The sequence below is a fragment of the Triticum aestivum genome, chromosome 2A, assembly GCF_018294505.1.
Source record: "Triticum aestivum cultivar Chinese Spring chromosome 2A, IWGSC CS RefSeq v2.1, whole genome shotgun sequence".
In the NCBI taxonomy this organism is placed as follows: domain Eukaryota; kingdom Viridiplantae; phylum Streptophyta; class Magnoliopsida; order Poales; family Poaceae; genus Triticum; species Triticum aestivum.
The window spans coordinates 46,140,746-46,164,941 of NC_057797.1; the positions used below are offsets into that span (position 1 = coordinate 46,140,746).

At 42.3% G+C, this 24,196-nt stretch overlaps 1 protein-coding gene and 1 long non-coding RNA gene across 31 annotated transcripts; one reads left to right on the plus strand and one right to left on the minus strand.

Moving 5' to 3' along the window:
* The first annotated feature begins 10,660 nt into the window (after positions 1–10,660).
* On the plus strand, positions 10,661–12,545 carry LOC123187350 (uncharacterized). Its single transcript, XM_044599206.1, has 3 exons — positions 10,661–10,811; positions 11,055–11,344; positions 12,249–12,545. The coding sequence occupies exons 1-2, from the start codon at positions 10,676–10,678 to the stop codon at positions 11,336–11,338; spliced, it is 420 nt and encodes a 139-aa protein (XP_044455141.1). The 5' UTR covers positions 10,661–10,675; the 3' UTR covers positions 11,339–11,344; positions 12,249–12,545.
* On the minus strand, positions 11,970–19,914 carry LOC123187351 (uncharacterized). 30 transcript variants are annotated; one of them, XR_006493925.1, is made up of 9 exons: positions 17,543–17,897; positions 17,312–17,404; positions 17,066–17,224; positions 16,028–16,140; positions 15,479–15,826; positions 13,412–13,534; positions 12,754–13,180; positions 12,232–12,326; positions 11,970–12,148 (listed from the first exon to the last, which is right to left on the minus strand). It is a non-coding gene; the product is annotated as an uncharacterized lncRNA (long non-coding RNA). The 30 variants fall into 30 exon arrangements; XR_006493924.1 differs by having other exon boundaries at positions 15,975–16,140; XR_006493937.1 differs by having other exon boundaries at positions 15,479–15,672; positions 15,775–15,826; positions 16,028–17,224.
* Positions 19,915–24,196: the final 4,282 nt, after the last annotated feature.

The window sequence follows — 24,196 nt, forward strand, 5'->3', positions numbered from 1 at the left end:
TCAAACACTATATCTCAGGTAATCCCATAAATGTTGAAACTAATATTATTGAAACCGTAACCCCGGAGGAATTCATAAGGGACACATTCCGGAATGTTTCAGACTCCGAAAAGGAATAGGTACGTGGTACGGTAAGTAAACCGACTCCAAAACAGTTCCAATGGCAATATTTCTCCGTTTTGGAATATTTAGAAAAATAGGAAAATAAGAAGCAGACCAGGAAGGACGCGGGGCTTCCACGAGGATGGGAGGCGCGCCCTACCCCTTGGGCGTGCCCCCTGCCTCGTGGGCACCTCGTGTGCTCTCCGGACTCTGTTTTCTTGCACGATACTTCTTTTGGTTGGTAAAAATTCATTATATAATCTCCCGAAGGTTTTGACCACCGTGTCATGCAAATATCTCCTGTCTTGGTTTCGAGCTGTCCTGCTGCAGATTAGAGCAACATGTCATCCCAGGATTCGGAAGGAGAAAGCTATGTGGCTGATTACCTTGCAGATCCTAAGGTCTATGGGGATGTGGAACATTGTGGTTGGACTACGGAATAAGAGGGGGACTATGAACCCAAGGGAAAGGAGGAGACGAGCTCAGAAGAAGATGAAGTCCCTCTACCTCAACCTGGGGACATGCATGTGGAATTCAAAAAGTCAAGCCTCCCGGATAGAGTAAAGAAACCTAAGATCGAGTTTATCCCTTTTCGCCTCTTGCAGGAAAACAAGCAAGAATTATGCAAAAAGATACTGAGCCTGGAGCAGGAGATCGATGACCTAAGGGACCAAAATTCTGTCCTCAAGCGCAAATTAAGGAAGAAGCCTACGCCATCAACAAAACCATCACCTTCTTCACCGACAAAGAAGAACTGAGTATCTAGTATGGGCACTCCCCTTGGCAACTGCCAAGCTTGGGGGAGTGCCCCGGTATCGTATCACCATCACTTTTATCTTTACCGTTTTCTTAGTTTGATCCTTTTAGTAATATCTTGATCTAGTAGAATAAAGTTTTAGTATGATCTAGTTGTGAGTTTTGCTTTATGATCCCTCTATGTAATCGAGTCTGTGAGCTATATAATAAAGATTAGTGTTGAGTCAAGGGCTTGACTATTTTGCTATGATCTCGAGGGAATAAAATAAAAAGAGAAAGAATAAAAAGAAACAAAGAGATCATATGGATCTTATGGAAAGTAATGAGCTCACATATAAAGAGTATGATGAATAAAAGTTGTTGAGAGTTGACAAACATAGTTTTGGTCATCGTTGCAATTAATAGGAAGTAATAAAGAAAGAGAGGTTCACATATAAATATACTATCGTGGACATCTTTTATGATTGTGAGCACTCATTAAAGTATGACATGCTAAGAGTTGATGTTGGACAAGGAAGACAACGTAATGGGTTATGTTTTCTTACATCTGAGATAAATTATATTGTCATGGATCATCCAACATGTTGAGCTTGCCTTTCCCTCTCATGCTAGCCAATTTCTTGCACCAAGTAGAGATACTACTTGTGCTTCCAAATATCCCTAAACCCAGTTTTGCCATGAGAGTCCACCATATCTACCTATGGATTGAGTAAGATCCTTCAAGTAAGTTGTCATCGGTGCAAGCAATAAAAATTGCTCTCTAAATATGTATGACTTATTAGTGCGGGAGAAAATAAGCTTTATACGATCTTGTGATATGGAAGAAATAAAAGCGACGGACTGCATAATAAAGGTCCATATCACAAGTGGCAATATAAAGTGACGTTCTTTTGCATTAAGATTTCGTGCATCCAACCATAAAAGCGCATGACAACCTCTGCTTCCCTCTGCGAAGGGCCTATCTTTTACTTTTATCTTCTACCTTACATAAGAGTCATGGTGATCTTCACCTTTCCTTTTTACATTTTATCCTTTGGCAAGCACAATGTGTTGGAAAGATCCTGATATATATAGCTAATTGGATGTGAGTCTTCATGAACTATTATTGTTGACATTACCCTTGAGGTAAAACGTTGGGAGGCAAAACTATAAGCCCCTATCTTTCTCTATGTCCGATTAAAACTTCATACCCATAAATATTGCATGAGTGTTAGCAATTGTGAAAGACTAAAAGATGGTTGAGTATGTGGACTTGCTGAAAAGCTCTTATATTGACTCTTTCCTATGTTATGATAAATTGCAATTGCCTCAATGACTGAGATTGGAGTTTGTTGGTTCTCAATGAAGTTTATGATTCATACTTAAAATTGTGATTGAATTGTTACTTTAGCATAAGAGATCATATGACAATATATATATATATATGTTGTTGTTCTAAGAATGATCATGATGCCCTCATGTCCATGTTTCATTTTTATCAACACCTCAATCTCTAAACATGTGGGCATATTTTTCGATTTCAGCTTTCGCTGAGGATAAACGAGGTCTAAGCTTGGGGGAGTTGATACGTCCATTTTGCATCATGCTTTTATATTGATATTTATTGCATTATGGGCTGTTATTACACATTATGTCACAATACTTATGCCTATTCTCTCTTATTTTACAAGGTTTACATGAAGAGGGAGAATGCCGGCAGCTGGGATTCAGGGCTGGAAAAGGAGCAAATATTAGAGACCTATTCTGCACAGCTCCAAAAGTCCTGAAACTTCATGGAATATTTCCAGAATATATAAAAAATACTGAGCGCAAGAAGTTCCAGAGGAGGGCCACCCATCAGCCACGAGGGTGGGGGCGCGCCCTACCCCCTGGGTGTGCCCCCTGCCTCGTGGCCCCCCTGGTGGCCCTCTGATGCCCATCTTTTGCTATATGGAATCTTTCATGGAGGAAAAAATCATAAGCAAGCTTTCGGGATGAGACTCCGTCGCCACGAGGCGGAACCTTGGAGGAACCAATCTAGGGCTCTGGCGGAGCTGTTCTGCCAGGGAAACTTCCCTCCGGGAGGGGTAAATCATCACCATCATCATCACCAACGATCCTCTCATCAGGAGGGGGTCAATCTTCATCAACATCTTCACCAGCACCATTTCCTCTTAAACCCTAGTTCATCTCTTGTATCCAATCTTTGTATCCAAACCTCAGATTGGTACCTGTGGGTTGCTAGTTGTGTTGATTACTCCTTGTAGGTGATGCTAGTTGGTTTACTTGGTGGAAGATCATATGTTTAGATCCATTATGCATATTAATACCCCTTTGATTATGAACATGAATATGCTTCGTGAGTATTTACGTTTGTTCCTGAGGACATGGGAGAAGTCTTGCTATTAGTAGTCATGTGAATTTGGTATTCGTTCAATTTTTTATGAGATGTATGTTGTCATCCCTCTAGTGGTGTCATGTGAACGTCGACTACATAACACTTCACCATTGTTTGGGCCTAGAGGGAGGCATTGGGAAGTAACAAGTAGATGGTGGGTTGCTAGAGTGACAGAAGCTTAAACCCTAGTTTATGTGTTGCTTCGTAAGGGGCTGATTTGGATCCATATGTTTCATGTTATGGTTAGGTTTACCTTAATACTTCTGTTGTAGTTGCGGATGCTTGCAGTAGGGGTTAATCATAAGTGGGATGCTTGTCCAAGTAAGGACAGTACCCAAGCACCAGTCCACCGACATATCAGATTATCAAAGTACCGAACGTGAATCATATGATCGTGATGAAAACTAGCTTGACGATAATTATCATCTGTCCTCGAGAGCGCTTTACATCATATAAGAGTTTGTCTAGGCTTGTCCTTTTCTACAAAAAGGATTGGGCCATCTTGTTGCACCTTATTTACTTTTATTACTTGCTACTCATTACAAATTACCTTATCACAAAACTATCTGTTACCGATAATTTAAGTGCTTGCAGAGAATACCTTACTGAAAACTGCTTATCATTTCCTTCTGCTCCTCGTTGGGTTCGACACTCTTACTTATCGAAAAGCTACGATAGATCCCCTACACTTGTGGGTCATCAGTCATGTTGATGAGTAATTGTGCTTTAGTAACAATATTGGTGTTATGGTTTGTGATTCCCTATGCAAGCACGAAAGTCAATAGTCATGCAATGAAATTATATCCTACTTGTGGTGCATTATTTGGTGTTAATTATGCTTAATGCTCGCTTATGAGATTATTCATTTCTTGGTTGGGCGCTTCTCAATCTTTTGCTAGCCTTCATTTTGCACTAAGTATGATCACTACTTGTGCATCCAAAAACCTTTAAACCAGTTTTGCCACATGAGTCCACTATATCTACCTACATGCGGTATTCTTTTGCCGTTCTAAGCAAATTTGTATGTGCCATCTCTAATATTCAAAATAAATTTCTCTTTTGTGTGCTCGCACCGCTCGTGAGGTAGTGAGGGGTGACTAATATTTTCCATGCTAGATGTGTTATTCTCACGATGAGTGTTTATTCACTTGTCATTGCACGAGAGTACAGAAAAGGTATTAAGGATGCCCAGTCCCGAAATGAAAAATGAATTTACTTTATGTTGTCAAATAATAAATTCCTTGGAAAGTGTTGGTATGGAGGGCACCCGTAGATACGGTTAGCCATGGAAAGTGAAAGTATGGTGAAAAAAGGCATAAACTTTAATTTCTGTTGGGGAACCGCCTATGATATATCTAGCATGGAAAGTTTTGGGAACTCTAAGTCGTTTTTGTTGGTGGGAAAAGTATGCCTCTCAAAATGTTTTTATCTCTTAATTTTCGATTTGAGCTCTAACACCTCTACAAATCCCTACTTCCCTCTGCGAAGGGCCTTTCTTTTACTTTATGCAATTTTTATTTTTAATTTGAGTCTCGATCTTCTCTTATAAAGCATCAACTAAGGGGCACTATGATCGTACTTGAGTATTGGGTGTAGTTAATATGCGAGTGTGTTTCATGAATGGATCAATGATTGAGCATGATGGGCTAGGGATAACGTATTTTAGCGTTGATATTTTGAAAGACATGGTTGCTTGTTGATATGCTTGAGTATTTAAGTCTCATGTCAAATCTAGACTATTGCTTTGAACAATATAAAAGTCCAAATGTCCATGCTATAAAGAAAAGAATATGAGATGACATGTTAGGCAGCATTCCACATCAAAAATTCTATTTTTATCATTTACCTACTCGAGGATGAGTAGGAATTAAGCTTGGGGATGCTGATACGTCTCCAATCTATCTATATTTTTTTATTGTTTCATGTTGTTATATTATCATTCTTGGATCTTTTATAATTATTTTATATCATTTTTTGGTACTAACCTATTGACATAGTGCCAAGTGCCAGTTGTTGTTTTCTGCATGTTTTTTACATCGCAGGAAATCAATACCAAACAGAGTCCAAACGCAGTGAAACTTTTTGTGTATTTTTTTTGGACCAGAAGACATCTAGTGGGCCGGAGAAGCACGTTGGTTAGCCGGGTCGATGTGAGAGTTTCTTACTTTTTTGTCTTCTCTATATTTACCCCTATCATCATACTCTATTCCACCCGTAGTACTATATCCATGGCTCGCGCTCATCTATTGTGTGAGCATTGAAAAAGCTGAAGCGCGTTAAAAAGTATGAACCAATTGCTCGGCTTGTCATCAGGGTTGTGAATGATAAATACTTTGTGTTAAGAAGACAGAGCATGACAAGACTATAGGATTTTGTAGGGATAACTTTCTTTAGCGTTCATATTATGAAAGACATGATTGTTTATTGGGATGCCTGAGTATTGATGTCTTTATGTCAAATTATAGACTATTGCTTTGAATCACTTATGTATTATGCCATGATTAGACATATGATCAAGTTTATGCTAGGTAGCACTCCACATCAAAAATTATCTTTTTTATCATTTACCTACTCGAGGACGAGCATGAATTAAGCTTGGGGATGCTGATACGTCTCCATCGTATCTATAATTTTTGATTGTTTCATGCCAATATTATACTATAAACTTTTGGCAACATTTTATAAGATTTATTTGGACTAACATATTGATCCAGTGCCCAATGCCAGTTCCTGTTTGTTGCATGTTTTTGTTTCATAGAAAATCCATATCAAACGAAGTCCGAACACGACAAAAATTTACGAAGAATTATTTTGGAATATATGTGATTTTGGGGACTTGGAATCAATGCTAACGGAGGCCCACGGCCTCCACAACCCACCAGGGCGCACCAGGCACCCCATGGCGCGCCCAGGTGTCTTGTGCCCACCCCGTAAGGCGGTTGGAGCCCTTCTTCTAGCGCAAGAAAGATAATTTATGGAAAAAAATCGTGTAAAAATTTCAGCGCAATCGGAGTTACGGTCTCCGGGAATTTAAGAAACGGTGAAAGGTCAGATCTGGGGAACGCGAAACAGAAGAGAACATAGAGGGAGACCCAATCACGGAGGGGCTCTTGCCCCTCTGCCGCCATGGAGGCCATGGACTAGAGGGGGAACTCTCCTCCCATCTAGGGGGGAGGCCAAGGAAGAAGAAGGAGGGGGCTCTCTCCCCCTCTCTCCCGGTGGCGCCGAAACACCGTCGGGGCAAGGATCGTGACGGCGATCTACGTCAACAATCTTGCTACTGTCAACACCAACTCCCCCCCTCTATGCAATGGTGTAACACCCCTTCTCCCTGCTGTAATCTCTACTTAAACATGGTGCTCAACTCCATATATTATTTCCCAATGATCTATGGTTATCCTATGATGTTTGAGTAGATCCGTTTTGTCATATGGGTTAATCGTGATCTTGGTTGGTATGATTGTATATTTTATTTATGGTGCTATCCTACAGTGTCCTCCGTCTCACGCAAACGTGAGGGGCCCCCGCTGTAGGGTGTTGCAATATGTTCATGGTTTGCTTATTGTCTGTGTTGCGGGGGATGACAGCAACCCAAACGTGGATAAGTGGGTTATGGCGTATGGGAGTAAACATGACTTGATACTTAATGCTATGGTTGGGTTTCATGACCTTAATGATCTTTAGTAGTTGCGGATGTTTGGTAGGGGTCCAATCATAAGTGCATATGATCCAAGTAGAGAAAGTATGTTAGCTCATGCCTCTCCCTCATATAAAATTACAAGAATGATTACTGGTACTTGTTATGGATTGCCTAGGGACAAATGACTTTCTTGTTGACAAAAGCTATCCACTTTTATTACCTTGCAATTTATTCGTAGTTTTATTCTCGTAAAGTACTCGTAGTTTTATTATTCCAAAATAGTTTCATACTTGTTTCCGGTAAAGAAAATGTCAAGTGTGTGTAGAGTTGTATCGGTGGTCGATAGAACTTGAGGGAATATTTGTTCTACCTTTAGCTCCTCGTTGGGTTCGACACTCTTATTTATCGATGAAGGCTACAAACAATCCCCTATACTTATGGGTTATCAGTCATGGACTCGTCCATGCGTCCATAGTCTTCCAGTGAATCACCGGGAGCTCCGTATGCAAGCATCCTCATAGTTCTCGTGCACTTCTGGAGTGAGGTGAATCCAAGTGTGTCGGTGCAATCCTTCTTGCACTTGAAGCAGCTATCGAACTCCTGGGTGGAATTCATAATCTTGAGGAAGTGCTTTCGGCTCATCCTATAATGGCGCCGAAATACTTTGTCGCCGTGTAGTGGAGCATCGATGAAGTAGCCAGAGTAGAGCAAGCAATAGCCTTCTAGTCGATGCGTCTACTTTGCCTCTAGCCGGCCCAACGCCTCGCCACGTCGCCACGGCTTTGCATTGCTCACGAGCAGGCTGGATAGGGCGGCGAGGACCATGAGGTGCTCTTCGTCCTGGGAGTCGGCATCGGCTTCCTCCTCCAGCAGCGCCGCGAGTGCCTCCTTGTCGTCCGAGTCCATCGCCGAGCAGACAAATTGCCGAACACCTAGCGAGCATGGTATGCACGCAGCCGCCGGTGTCCCCGCCCTACATGACCGGAGCGCCAGAAAGCTCACCCAGGAACGGGGTGGAGGATGCCGTGGCAGAACCCTCTCTCTTTTTCAGCGGGGGAATGACATATCTAGCGGCGGCGGGGGGTGGGCGGCGCCGGGATCGGCAAGGCGGCTGGAGGGCGTGCACGCGGGTTAATAGGTTAGTCCCCAAAATCATATAAAATAGCATATAAATGCATATAAAACATCCAAAGTTGATAATATAATAGCATGGAACAATCAAAAATTATAGATACGTTGGAGACGTATCAAGGCACGCTTTAGTGCCGCTAGCACCGGGCATGCGTATTCTCTGGTTGTTGATATCTAAACAAAGAATGATGAGCATGGCTTTGTCCATTCTAGACCTCTTAAGGATCATGAGATACTTGAAAAGGCCCACAAATTCTTGAAGAGTGCTCATTCAAAACTCTTGGGGTCTCACGATCAACTCCAAGTGAAATTGGTTGAAGAAATTTCAACTCGTTCTCCTTTGTTTTGATTGATAATGCTCGTGCAACTAACCCTTGTTGTGAGCATGCAAATCTTGTGGAGGAGAACACTAAGTTGGAGGAACAACTTGAAAAATTGTCTTGTCTCATGCATACAAGGTGAGAAGAGCCTCAACGAACTTTTGAGCAATCATAAGAAAGTTGTGGCTAATGAGGGACCTTCGATTTGCACCCAAGTCAAATAAGAAGAACAAGAAAAACAAGGCCAAGAAATCTTCCCCTCTCAAAGATGTAGTTGTGAAATAAGGGGAGAGTGCTCCTAAGGAGAAGAAGAACAAGGATGTGCGTGATAATGTCACTGGGGGCAAAATCAATCATTTCGATCATAGTGGCAAATTTAACCCTTATTATGTTTTATGTCGTGCTAATGATGGACATGTTTATGCCAATTTGTTGTTTTCTTTATGAGTACATTGAATGTTTTATTTGGGTTCCTAAGGCCCTTGTTACTAACAAAAGAGGACCCATTCAAGAATGAGTGCCTAAATCCAAGCATTGATCTTATGTAGGAGTTTGCTTTCGGTGGAGTTTCATGGTTTATTGATAGTCGAGCGACAAATCGTATGACCAGAAGCAAAGACTTGGTGGTGGATGGCAATCCCGATGCATCTATTGTCACCCATGTCCAATTTGGCGATTCTCCAATGTCAAAGGTATTGGGTCTGGGTAAGGTCTCACCGGACTTGTCCATTAGAAAGGTCATGCTTGTTGAGACCCTTGCAAACAATTTACATTTTGTTCGCTAACTTGCACTTATCGATTATTCAAGATATACATGGGTATACTTCTTCAAGAAGAAGAGTGCGACCCAACAAACCGTGGTCGATTTTGCCAATGAAGCTCAACATCAACACAATGCAAAGCTATTAGCAATAAGAAGCGACAACGACACCGAGTTCAAGAACTACACCTTGTATGAGTTTCTTAGTAATGAGGAATCAAACATCAATATTCCGTTGTGTATACCCCTCAACAAAATGGTGTCGTGATGAGAAAGAATCGGACATTGATGGATGCGACAAGGACCATGATGACAGAGTTTAAGTCTTCGTACAACTTTTGGGCTGAAGCCATCAACACAGCATGCCATGCATCCAATCAGCTCTATCTCCGTAAGATATTGAATAGAACTCTAGCCATATGAGATACCTACATGTAACAAGCCAGACATCAAGTACTTCTGGGTGTTTGGTTGTAAGTGTTTCATTCACAAGAAAGGTGTTCGTTTGTCTACATTTTGTCACTCAGCAGCGACCCCCGGTCTCAGCATCCTAGCATCCCCCGTTGCCTTTGTAGCACCTGCCAGCCGGAGGCAAACCCTGTGCTACAAAAACCCATAGCAGCACCGAGGACGAGTGGTGGCTATATTTTGCTTTGCCACGACGGGCAGGAGCAGCCGTTGCAGCAAACGACGATACATCTCGACGTTACACGCATACAGGAGGAGAAGATTGCAGTAGCGGTGGCCATCGACTTGCCGGTGTCAACCCCGATCTAGAAGAATGGGAAAGGGCAAGGTGAGGAGGAAAAAAATTGTATGAGACCAGGTTTCACGGTTAGCAGGTGAGACCCATCCTGATGGATGACACATGACATTCACAAATCACAAAGCATCTAATCTCTCTTCCCCCTGATTTTAAGTGGGGGTGGGGGATGCTTTGTGATTTATGAATGCCACGTGTCATCCATCAGGATGGGTCTCACGTGAGACCTGGTCTCATAGAATTCTTTTCCAGGTAAGGAGGGGAGAGGATCTGCATGATGGGAAAAAGATGTGGCGAGGAAGACAAAGTAGATGGGAAGACATCTCTAGAGAAGAGATATGGTGGGACCCACAAGGGCATGTGGCAGTTAAGGAAGGCGACTTGCGCTAGCGCTGGATCAATGGGGTAACATAAAATGTTTCCCTATTACAATATACTATATGCGCTAATACCAACAAACAATACAAAAATCAGAACCAACATGTGGTTGAATGGCTAGAGGAACAGTGGTATCCCCAACCCACCAGGGTTCAAGTCCTGGTGCTCGGATTATTTCTAGATCTATTTCAGGATTTTCGACGATGCGCTTTCAGTGAGAGGAGACGTTCCCGTCAATACGGTGACTTTGTAAATCTCAAGATGATATGTCGACTCAGTCGCTCCAATGTGCTCATAGGGGTAAGGTGTGCGTGCGTGTGTTCATATAGATGTGTGTATGCGCGCTTGTGTCTATACTGTGTTTAGAGAAAAAATAACCAACCATTTTTCGAGAAACAGAAAGGGAAAAAAACAACCTCCCGAAAAAAGGGGATAATATAAATAGGAGATGCCCTCGAAGCGAACACTTTCCCTGTTCATCCTTCGGTCGCTCGGTCGCAGTCGCACCGCCGTCAACGACAACAACATCCGCGCGAGGATCACGCCCGTCCCTCCTTCCTCCGATCCGATCTCACCAGAGCGAGGTAACCCTCGATCTCTCCCCCTAGATCCCCGGCCTTAAACGAATCGCTCGGATCAGACGAATCCCTAGATCCAAATCTTAAACGAATCGAGGTGATTAATCGATCGTTCGTGTGATATTCCTCCTGTTCAGATCAGATCTGGTTCAATTCCGTACAGAATTCGTTCAGATCAGATCTGGTTCAATTCCGTACAGAATTCCTGGATCGAATCCTGTGATTATTGGGAATTTGTGATGCATGCAGATGGGTGGACGCGGAGGTCGCGGAGGTCCCGGGGGCCGGGGCGGCGGCCGGGCGGCAGGGGCAACGCCGCTGGCCAGGGAGGGCCAGTGGCAGCTCCCGTCATCTACTGGTTCTGCGAGCACTGCGGGGATCTGCGCCATGACAATCAAGCACGTCACCTCGTGAACCACATCTACATGGAACACCAGGAAACCCAGCAGCGCCTCCGCCAGCTGCAGGCGCGTGAGGCGTATCAGCGAGCCCATGGTGGCTCGAAGAAGAGGGGCAACCGCCGCCGCCACTGAATGAAGGTACAGTGCGGCTAAGAAAGCATAGAAGTTTTATTGTGGACTGCTAGATTAGAACATGGAGACAATCCTTTTATGATTGACATAAAGCACTTCGACAGCCTATGATCAATGCCACGATGACAACTGCCTGCTGTATGTATATGATTACAGGATTCAGAAAGTTCAACTAGTCTAAAATCCATGGTGTTTCCTGTCATCAAACAATAAAAATTTATTCTAACATAACATGATTCTCACTTTGTTGAACACTATTACAGTGGCTTAAGAAAGTTTTGGTTGTTTCCTCTGTTCCGGTTAATCAGCTGAGAGGCTGCTTAACTAAAATCAATGGTGTTCTGAACCTATAGCAGAGTCCCTTTTTCTTCTGAACTCTGCCCCACACTACTCATTTTTTCTTTCGTAACTTCTCTGCTGCATGCATTTCCTGTAACATACTATGCGAGACTTGAGGACTTGACTATGATGAGTATGGTTTAGACTTGAATGACTGCTATGAACCTATAGACTACTGATGGAACCTGCTTATGAATGCTGGTTCTATCAAAGCACTTTTTCTATGGCTTGTGTTGAAATTACGCAATGATGGACAATACTGAAGTATGCAGCATAATGATTAGGGCCTGGGTTATCTAAAAAAACCATGATTCTTAATTTGTTAAACATTGTATTTACACGAAATACAAAGGCTTCAGAAAGTTCATTTGTCATTTTGGGTCTTTTCTTGTATCTGCCATGTCCGTTGGTTGTTTCCTAGGTTACAGTTAGTCAGCACAAAGGTAGATGGACTAAAATCCACGTTGTTCCCTGCCAAACAATAGAGTTTATGTTAGTTGCATGCTATTTTATAGTACATACAAAAATAAACCAACATAACATGCTGACATTACTTTTCTTGTGATCACAGGTAGAAGACTAAGTAACACTACTGAAGTCACCTGCGCAAATCTTCCAGCATTATCAATCTTATTTCCGCATTTTCTTTCTGCAAATAAATAGCTATATCAGACTCCCCTGCGGCAAGCTCTTGCAAGACCAATGTTATTTCTGTAATTTTTCTTCTGTGCACAAATAGTGAGACAATATGAGTTTATATCAGTGAGACTGAATTACGATGAGCGAGATAAAGCAAAGTTGTTTGCTGCGATTTGTGTTTGACTGCCTGTTTTGAACCTATAGTATGATGATGGAACCTGGTTATGCTGATTCTGTGTCGAGATCAGGAAAGTGTTTTTCTATGGCTTGTGTTTGATTTATGTTGAATGACAGCAGCCTGTGAGAAAGGATAAGATGCCAACTGCATGCTTTAAGTCACTAGGGGCTGGGTAAATCTAGAATAATCCTGATTGTCAGCTTGATGCTATCTAAAACAGCTATGATCCTTAGCTTGACAGAGGCTTCAGAAAGTTTACCTGCGTTTTGGGTGTCTAGTCTGGAATCTGCTATGGCGATTGTTGTAGCAGGCTTGTTTCCTGGGTTCAAGTTATTCAGTGGACCTGTAGGAGCCCATCTATTATCTACGATACAACATCCTTGACAGCTCCAGGACCATGGGGGATGAAAACTGAATAGGAATTGGATGCGGCGCCAATCTCTTTGATGGTGTCAAAGTATTGGGTGACCAGAACCATGCCCATGATGTCCTTTGCAGTGGTACCAGGGACGTTCTCCAAGAAAGTGAGGACACATCTCTCGGACCATCCACGATAGCCTGACGCTGCCTTGCAATGCCCACACTAGCCGAGTACCTGGACTCACCTTCTCCTCCTTCTGCTCTTTTCATGTTTAGTATCTTCTCAGCCTCAGCTTTGTCATTGGCTGCCGACCTCATTCTAGCAGCTGTTTCACAAAATCACATTGATATTAAATATGCAAAAGATAACTCTGAGCATGTATCGAATAATCTACTACACTACTCCCTCTGATCAAAATGACGCTGCTTTAGTCCTAAAGCAGCGTCAGTTAATATGGATCAAAGGGAGTAGCATGTTTCGCTGCCAATTTAATCTGGATTGAAATCAAATAATGCAACCAAGTGGCGCAAGGTAGCATTCATCAAAAAATACTCACCGGGCATAATCAGTTCATTATCAGCTCTGAACGATCCGTGTTTACACGATGAACACCACATAGTAAACATGGGCAAACAAGGTTGAATCGGACATGGTGTACACAGCCGGCGGCGAGGAGATCCTGCAAACATTAACAATAAGATTTGAAGGTTGGGAAATAGGGACCATAATTAGAGGTTAATATACTACTCCCTCCGTCTCAAAATATAAGAGCGTTTTTTATACTAGTGTAGTGTCAAAAACGCTCTCATATTATGGGATGGAGGGAGTATATCTTAGTAATGAGGGGATCCGAATATAATCTTACAAGAGGTCTTTGCCGGTTTCTCCACACAAACAAAAATGGGCATTTGTAAAGAAAACCTTTCTTCCTAATGACTACAGTAGAGAATTCCTGCCCGTAACCAGACAAAATTTACTCAACATACAAGCCTGAAAATTTATCGTTGCTACAGACAACCCACCAAAACGTGGCATTGCCTGTCGAGGCAATGCCTACCCCAATAAGATGTGGCAATTGTAGTGAATAAGTCGCAACTTCTCAAAAGTAGCCCATCGGAAAATTCATCACAAGAAGAGCAGTGTGTTGCCCAGTTGCCCTTGTAACAGACAACTGCACTGGGAGATCCATGGCTGCAGACAGGGTTATGGATCGACACCAAAATCCTGAATCAAATCTACAAACCACAAAACAAGACTAGCAGTCGAATTCTCACTCGATCTGCACGTGGAGAGCCCAAGGAGGAAGACGGAAAACATATGCTAGATACGGGGATTCAGACTTCCCATTCCGTTCCCACTGAAGAAACTATGGGATCTTCGGGCGCATCTGCTTTTCTTCCTATTTTATTTAATACGGCTAAGAGATTCAGTACCAATAAAATTTCATAAGAAAAGGAAAACTGTAGAGATCAAACCAGAACAAAGAAACTACAAGAAAGAGATCATGTAAGCACCTTTATAACAACAGAAAACAAAAGAACATTCGTTCTGATTGAAATTGGCAACAAAAAGAAAGAGTTATACTGACAGTCCTTGTTTTGTTCTGATTACAGGTGTTATATAAAAGAATCGAGTAAAACAATGTACTGAGACTCTCAAGACTACAGGAATGTTATCTGCCTGAAACCCCAGCGGACTACATTTTATTTCCGTGGTTTTTCTTCAGGGTACCTTTATACCAACTTTATCTCATAGTATTTTGATAGAGCATACCGGCGATAATGCCGAAGTTGTATTGCATGCTTCTGTTCGAATGCTGTTATGAACCTGTATTGATCATACTTGCGTATGATGAATCCATTGCAAAACATGGCAAACTAAATTTTGTATGGCTTGTGTTTTTTAATGCTGTTATGAATGACACTGGTGGTGGCAAGTGATAAGATATCAACTGCATGTCATAGATGATTAGGGTCTGGGTAATCTAATGACGCTTCTCGGAAAGTTACCTGGCGTTTTGGGTGGTTAGGCTGGAATCTGCCTGTGGGACTAAAATCAATTGTGTGTCGACTGAGAAGCAACCAAGTGGCGCCAGGTATAGCATTCGCCCGTCTTTCCTCATTTTAGGACTAGTCCGTGTGTCGCGAAGAGGTCTTTGCCCATTTGTCCACAGAAACAAGAACATGCATTTGTAAAGATTTGCTTTCTTCTTAATGATTGGGTTTGTCACTTGTCTTGAATAATAAAAAAAGAACAGCACCAGTAGTATCACTGTAGCGATCAAATTCCTCACAGCTGTTGGATGTCAGAGAAATCATCATATGTGACCAACAAATCAAAACAACTTGCAACAACTTGACAATGTGGACAGACTGCCTTTAATCTCAGCCTACGGTGAAAAAACTGAGTTCCATTGCAGCAGAAGTAAAAGAAATGGACACCAAAACATACCAAAAACAGAACCAACATCATCATGGTACAAAGGAGACAGTTGAATTTCAAACCAACATCAAAAGATCCAAACACTAAACTCGGAAGACAGCAGAGCAGAGCACAGTATGGACATAGCTCGGAAGCTAGTTCCAAGAGCAGACAGAGGAGGAGGGACAGACCAAGTACTCACCTTAGTTGTAGCCCAGAAGGCAGTCATGGGAGCACAGATCACCACACCGTGTACGGACTGCTGGATGCTCTCAATGTCGAGCCACTTTAACTTTAGAGCAAACTCCAAATGGCCCTTGAACTTATCAGGTTCCCTCAGCCTGTAAGAACCACGAGTTCCAAGTTTTCTCAATTTTTTCCTTTATCAATGCCCTCCTGTAATATCCAAACAAGCAAAGTCAGGCCTCTCTTGAATGGACATAACACAAAATTATAGCATAACAGTATTTGAGATTAATCAGCACATAGCATTACTACAGGGAAATTCAACAGTGATTCCATCATGAGAGGAGACTAGCTGGCCATCGAGCTGCAGAACATAAACAGGCTGGTTCATTACAGTGAAATGGAAAACGTAGGATAGAAGAATCGTTATCAAACATAACTATAAGCAAATATATGTAGATTTTGTCATCAAACACGAAAGATAAAATGCACTACAAAGCAGGAGAGAATACCGAGGAAATTCAATTCACAACCAAGCCAATATTTTTCGAGCGAAGGTGTTTACATGTTCATCACGCTATATTTTCAAGCGAGAGAGCATCGGTTGGCTCTGGAAAAGGTAGTACACCATTCAACAAGAAAATCCGTCCATTAACAGGCAAATTCAGAGAGCAAATCCTACAAACAACAGCAAAGGGAAAAGAAGGTAAAGGGCAGAGTCAAAGACAATTACATGAGTAGGTCATGGCTGCACACCCCAGAACCAGAATCAACCAAAGACATCAAGCAACAGTAGTTTGTTGTCCATACAGAGTTGTTTGAAGTGGAAAACACAAGAATCTCCTCGAAACAGGCTTTCGCCTCCCCAAACAAAGCAAGATCAAAAAACAATCGAGAAAAACAAGGGTGGCCTGAACACATAGCCACAAACCGACCAACAGCGCTAGGACTCCCTCAAAACGCCCCCAGGAGGGTGATAACGCAAAGCGATGCCGCCATCGAGTCCGAACAGACGATGGTTTTCACCCGAAGCTTTGGTGTTGGGAGGAGAACCGCAACAGCGTCCTCAAGAGGAATGCAGCACCCACGAGCGTCTCCATCGCCGAGACACCAAGGTCACCGCTGTGACTAAGTCCAGCCCACCCAACTAAAATCGAGTCCGAAAACAGGATCTGCCCGATGATCCATAACCTTATAAGAGGTCTTTGCCTGTTTGTCCACACAAACAAAAACAGGCATTTGTAAAAGAAAAACTTTCTTCCTAATGAATACAGTAGAGAATTCCTGCCTGAAAAATTTATCATTGCTACAGACAATCTACCAAAACGTGTCAATGCCTGTCGAGGCAATCCCTACCGCAGTTAGATGTGACAATTGCCCAGAGAAAAGTAGTAGTGAATAAGTCGCAACTTCTCAAAAGTAGCACCGGTGTAGAGACAGGCTGTAGCAGATAACTGCACCGGTAGATCCAAGGCTGCAGATAGGGTTATGGATCGACACCGAAACCCTGAACCGATTCTACAAACAACAAAGAAGGAGTAGCAGTCGAATTCACACTCGATCTGCACGCGGAGAGCCCCAAGGAAGAAGACGGAAAACGTACGCAAGATGCGGAGGTTCAGACTTCCCGTTCCGTTCCCACTTTAGAAACGTACGGGATCTTCAGGCGCATCGGTTTTTCTTCAATACGGCGAAGAGATTCAGATCCAGTAAGAGATCAAACCAGAACATAGAAACCACAAGAAAGAGATCATGTAAACACCTTCATAACAACAGAAACCAAAATAAGATTCATTCTGATTGAAATTGGCAACAAACAATGAAAGATTACAACTTTGTATAGACTCACCGGGCATAAGCAGCCAATTATCAGGTCAGATCGATCTGTGTTTACACAATGAACACGACACGAGGTATGCATAGAGCCGTCCGCTAGGAGATCCTGCAGGCATGAACAATCCGATTTGAGGGTGAGAAAAGATGGAACAATCTTGGAGGCGATTACTCTTTGTGAATAATATATGCATCTTACAAGGAACGAGGGGGGGGGGGGGGGGGGGGGTGATCCGACAAATCCTACCTACCGAACAAGAGGATAAGTTGAATTAGTATCAGCCGGCCTCTTGACACCGCGGAACAAGAAATCCAATCAAGAAGAGAGGTTTGGCCGTCGCCGTGTTGGTCATCATCGACTGCGGCCGCCGGAGCTTCGATAGGCCTCGAAGCCATGCAGAAAAGATGTGCCATCTTTCAGGTCGGTAGAGGGAAACCATCCAGATGGCTCGATCCATGGCATGAGAATTGAGATGCCAAGATCCTTGACCTTCTTTTTTTTGGAGAGGAAGAGGAAAGAAGAGGTCAAGGGAAAGAGGTGAGGAAGAAGATAATGGGCACACGGGATCGGGATGCATGCTGAGGAGAGAAAACCTAGACGGGCGGGGTAGAGGAGGAGAAGAATCGTGTACGTTTTGATAACCGTTTCCTTTTATATTCTCGGAGGAACAAAATTTACGAAAGAAAACCAAATTACGGTACAAAAATATTGGGGGACGCTAGGCGTCGACCGGCGGATTTTTTAAAAATATCCGCCGGCTCGGCAGCTAGATCTAGTGTCAACCTATGATCCAGACGCATTCTTACAATTGCAACAACGACGGTGTTGCGAAAACTTTCGCAACAGATGTCATGTTACGGAAACTTTTGCAACAAAGCTCATATTGCAAAAAATTTTGCAACAGAGGTCTTGTTACATAGTGTTTTTGCAACAGAGGTCCAGTTGCGGAAAAAAAATCAAAACTTTTTTTACATATCTTTTGCAACATAGATCCTGTTGCAGAACCTCATTGTAACATAACATGTGTGGCAACAAGCACCTTGAGTGATAATTCACTGCAGCGAACACACAACGCTTCTGAGCCAAAGAGATAAGACTAAGTGTGGCCTGAAGAAAGACGCATGGCGATTGGGGCAGGCGGTGGATGCGGCCGAGTGATCCGCCGGTTGATTAATAGCATTTCCCCAAAAATTTGGCATCGTGACAGAAGGTTTGACAAGACAGCGGGCCAGTTGTTGCGTCAGTTTTTTTTTTTGAAGTTTTGTTGCGTCAGTTTTGAAGGTACGCCGAGCACGTAGCTATACGTGTTTGTGCAAAAGTTTTGCGTGGGCAGAGGCAGAGCGTAACAGAGACAAAAGTCACCTGACCAGGAGGAAGAGGCAAAAGACTAGTGTGTGGATACCAAAATTAATCCCCGATTCTTCTTATCTTTTTTTTCCTTTGCGGAAAAATTTCTTCTTAATCTTAAGCCCAAGAAGAAGAAGAAATATTCTACATCGTCAAAGCTTGAACGCATGGAATTCCGGCTTGTTTTCTGGAAGAGAAAAAAGGGAAAGATATAATTAGCAGTTTCGCTTAAAATAGGCATGTGTTTAGTATGGACATCTAGGCCCAGCTGCACCGCTCATTGTTTTTCTTTTTAAAAAAAAAATCCAAAAGGAAAACATTGGTCGGCATCTCGATCTGGTTGGCGTCCTCTCGCACGGAAAGCAGGGAGCGCGGCTCGTCGGCGGCGGCCACCTCTCTTTCTCCTAGAGAGTAGACTCTGCGACAGCCAGCTCCGAATACTTGGCCAAGGCTTGTCAATCGATTCTAATTTCACAATACTTGGAAAATACTAACTGGCCGGAGCACATCAAAGCTCAGCAGCTGATGAATTGATGAGTTCTGCCCGATAGCTACAAGCTCAGCAATTATCCAGAGTAGAGAGCCATCGGCAGTAATTAACTTGCGACCATCGTGGTCGAAGCGCTTGGCAGATGGTGGATTAAGGCTCTCTCTCCCGTAGCTCGTAAGTGGAGATGAAATACTAGAGCGATTGGATCTTTACGGACTCACCTGCCATCCCGAGCGAGAGATCTGGAGCCACAGGGAGCAGCAAGAGCAAGATGCAGTCCACACCGCGCACCCGAACTGAAATTGGATCGGTCTGCATACGAGAAACAGTGCAGAGCAGTGGAGATACTGAAGTGTGGAGAGTAGCTCGAAGCGAAGGGAGGAGGTCATGGTGAGCTAGGCTACCAGATCCAGAGCTAGAGGAGGGCGGATGGGAAAGAAGATGGTGGGGGAAATGCGGAGACTGACAGATTTGAGGGCGTATGTCTTTTGTCTCCTTCTTTCTTTTATTACTGCGGCTGCTCGTGGGCCAGACATTTGGGCGGGCCCAGGTAGGCAGTGGAGAGTGCGGCTATGCTCCGTCGGTTTATGTTTGAGCTTCGTCGGTTCAGACAGAGAGTGTGGGTGAGAAAGTATTCTTCTTCTTTTTCAGTGGGAAGAAAGAAAGATTCTACGACTACAGTAGTATTGCTGGGTCACGGCATATTTAGCACGGAAAACCATATATACCTTTGCGCACCTGGACCAGGGCTGGTCCAATATATTTTTGGGCCTGGGGCGATGTAAGATAATTGTTTTTCATATTAAACTTTTATACTTATTTTAAACTAAGTGTATCATATTATAATTGTAATTAATATTTTTTATTACTTAGGCACATAAAATGTTTTCAAATAACATTTATATTATTATTTGGTATGCATCTGTAATGTATATAATTGAATATTTTAATTTTATAAAATGAAAAATTTATGATGTACCAAAACTTTTCTTTATTATTAAGACAATCTTTCATATTTATTTTTCTAATATTGCATAAACGGTGTAGTGTATACACATTTGCATATACATGCGTGTGTTCATATATCTTTTCATGTTATATTGAATATTATGATAGATATTTATAAATTATAGACATACCAACAAATATTTTTATAGCAATTTCTAGTGTATATTAGGTGGTCATATTCATGGAAACTTCTAGGGCATAGAAAATGTGGCCTGCATGATAGGTTCAGTAATTCGAAGAACCAAAAATGTTGTTGATTATACTTTTACGCATGATTCGATTATCTAATGTGCTCGTCCAGATTCACTTGGTTTACTTTGGTGCAAATGAGATGCCTAGACGTTTATCAAATTAAAAATTGTGCATTGGTTTAAACATTGAAATTGATATATCATAATTTTCATTATGATACTAAGACATGCATTGTAAAAGAGAGACTAATGTATTTGAACTCAACTCCGCAGTCGGATTGGTTTGCCTAAGCGTGGTATAACTTATCAATATATGGTGTGAACTTATGCTTATGCTAATTGAGGCTCTATTTTATCCATTGAATAATATTCCAGATGTAATGTATACTCTTTTTTTGAGAGATCTCGCAAGCTTTATTGATTCAGAGACATGTTCATAGGTACAATAGTTGGGTTATGAGGATTGTCCAACCACACATCTCTACCTATGCCTAGATTATATGCATACTTTGCGAGATTGTGAGCCTCCAAATTGAAGTTTCTACACTCAAAAATGAACTTGCAAGAAGAAAAACCAGAACTACGAGCTATTATTTCATGTGTGATTGCTGCGTTCGGTCCACTTGTTCCCCAGTTGATGTCATTAACTACTCCTTCGCAATCGGAAGCCAGAACCACATCATGAACATCCAGATCTTCTGCCAAAGCTAGTCCCTCTCAGCAAGAAAAGGTTTCTAAGATTGTTGGATCAATGATACCTTCGTAGAACACTGTCGAAGACCCCAGGTAGTTGCCATTCTCATCTCGACATAGTGCAGCCACAGCTTCGCCCTTCTGCTCCGAGCTACTGCTCCATCACCGTTCACTTTGACAGTGTCGGTTCCCGAAGCGAGCAAGCGTTGAGTCCTGGCCGCCCGTGCTGACATGCTCACCGTCATGTTCACCTTAGGGATATGTTGCAAGTCCGCAAGGAAGTTGTTCACAAAAGAAATAGTTTGGTGCGGCGCTTGAAAGATTGCCTCGTACACAGCTTTTCGCCGAGCATACCAAATCGCTCAAAGTGTGACAAGCATTGTTGTAAACTTGGAGTGATCCATCCTGCTGCATAATTCAAACAACCATCTCTTTGCACTTGGATCTTCTAGTTCTGCCATCGCTAGCAGCACATCTGCATCCGATAGTGCCCACACACACCTCGACATCGTACAGGAGATCAAAGTGTGCCGCCATGAGTCTTGGCATCCACACAAAGGACATGTGCCCTGGGTTGCCATATTCCTGTGGTGTAACACATCCGTGGTATGCAGCGAATGCCGTGCCAAACGCCAGATGAATAGTTTGATCTTCGAGAGTATAGGTATATTCCAAAGTGCCGACCAGGCTTTTCCTTCCTCCTGGCCTGCAGATGATCCCAATCTACCCTCTAGCCACTCCACTCGTTGCAGTTTTGTGCTTACCAAAAATCTTACTAGTGTAAGTTTTAGTTGGGCCCCTCCCCTCTTGGGGCCCGGGGCGGTCGCCCCTTTTGCCCGGCCTATGGGCCGGCCCTGACCTGCACTCGTGTCACGTCTCGCAGCTTTCCACCGCCTCTTTGGCAATGAACAAGAGAGACGATCTCATATTAATAAAATTCTCTTATTGCAACCGGGTTTTTTTTAAGTAGGACACTACCATATATACGTGGCACACGTTGGACGCGTTTGTGCCAGGATCGTTCTTGCCGGCAGCCGGAGCTATCAGGGACTGTGTTCTCGGACCAAAAAGTCCAAAAGAAACCTTCAATTTGTAGCCGAAAGCTAAATTAAACCTCGAACTCTCAATCCCTGAAATCAGCACACCAAACTCTCTCATCCCGGTCTATTTTAAACTTTGACAGAACACAGCCGGGATTTGCTGAATTGGGCCGGCCCAGTAGCGCAGTTGCTCGCGCGCGCGCATTAGTCTTGTTTTTTCTTAGTTTCTTCCTTTTTCATTTTCTTTTCTTTTTTTCATTTTTACACATGTTTAATTTTTCTCCGTACCCAATGTGCATTTTTAACGCACACATTAAATATTTTTGGATAAACTTTTGATATTTTCAAATGCATTATGTACATTTATAAATTACATGGTTTCAAAACTTTTGAATACATGGCAATTTTTTTTCAACTACATGTTTTATATTTTCTTAATGACAATAAACATTTTATAAAACTACACACCACTATCTTACGTGGTTCAACATCTTTAAACCTGCATACACTTTTTCCAAGGACATGCCACATATATTCTGTTAAGGTTATGACACATTTTTTTACATCACGCAAATATTTTTTTTACACTTGTAAACACATTCTTTTAAAAATGTCACAAACACGTATTTTGGAACTCGTGATCATTCTTGAAATGTTACTTTTTTTAATGTATAAAACATTTTTTAATCACACAAATATTATTATACATTGTGTAAACATTTGGATTGGCCCGTACATTTTTTAGATGTCATAAAAAAATTTCAGGTTTCAGAAAATGTTTATGTATCAAAACGTGTCCGCACTTTAAAATTTTGTTCAGGTTGCAGAAAAAATTTATGTTTCAAAAAGTGTTTGCACTTTAAAATTTTGTTCAGGTTTCAAGAAATGTTTATAAAGGTGTTCACTTTTTCAAAGTTGTTGGTTTTTTAAAAGTATCCGCTATTTTCAGAAAGTTCTCGCACTTTATAAAATGTTCAACAATTTCATAAATAAATACGTTTTCAATAATTGTTTGCCCCTAAAAAATGTTTTCAAAGTTCGATGCTTTGGTTTCTGATTAAATATTTCGGGGCTCTGACTATGTCAGTCATAGTCGTCTGTTGTAGTGGCTACCAGGTCCTAAGTTCGACACCACAACATGTTTTTTTGTTTTGGAATTATTACGTCGCCCATTAAGAAAAAGAAAGAAAGAATTTTTTACGCCGTGTGTTAAGGAAAAAAATCGCTTCGAGTCCACTGCCGACAATCTGAAACATTTTTTAAATACATTATTTATGAAATAATTTGCGAAACTCCAAACAGTAGTTAAAAAAATGTGACACAATTTTGAAAATACGAAATATTTTTCATAGCATGTGAAAAACTGTTGGAATTCTGAACATTTTTTAAATCACGAACAGTTTTTTAAAATGCTAATAGAGTTGATTTTTTGTGAAACACAAAATTCCAAACAGTTTTTAAAAACACAAAACGAATTGAATTTGTGCGAAAAATATAAAACAGAAATATTTTTATCTTTTGAACAATTTTAGAAATGTGCGAACATTTTTTAAACCTCGTGAATTCTTGTTGTGTTATAGTGGGCCGGCCAAATTCTAGTCCGTGAGAGTAGCTGGAATCCCGGCCGGGATTGTAGTCTTCCCAGCGTGTCAAACAGGTATAGGGTCTAAAATAGACCGGGATTACAAGTTTGGAGTGCCAATTTCCAGGATTCAAAATTCAGGGTTTGATTTAGCTTTCGTCTACAACTTCAAGATTTAGTTTGGACTTTTTCCGTTCTCGGAGGACGTGTTGACGCCACAAGCGATGCACGCCAGGTCCGTGTACACCAAGATAACACCGATACGGGACGGTGCACTGGCACGCCCCGGCGGCGACGCCATCCTCATCGATCGAGCTCCTGCAGTGCAAGACCACCGAAGGTGTGTGCGTGCTCGGCAGTGGGGACAGGGAAGTTCCTGCCGGCAGCCGCGTCGAGGCTGGCCCGAGTGGAGCGACTCGGGGCTTGAGAGTTCGCGAATGGCTAATTTGGGAGATGCGAGGGAGAAGGTCACGGGACGAGTGGGTATCCAATTAGGCCAGCTATACACTTTTCAAAACCAAACATATCTATCTATAAAGCGTTTTTTTA

Bases quoted from the DNA above. Each gene is read 5' to 3' on its own strand.
- LOC123187350 (XM_044599206.1), top strand. From the start codon at position 10,676: ATGCCCTCGAAGCGAACACTTTCCCTGTTCATCCTTCGGTCGCTCGGT. The intron at 10,812-11,054 runs GTAACCCTCGAT...TGATGCATGCAG, and splicing joins TCCGATCTCACCAGAGCGAG to ATGGGTGGACGCGGAGGTCG.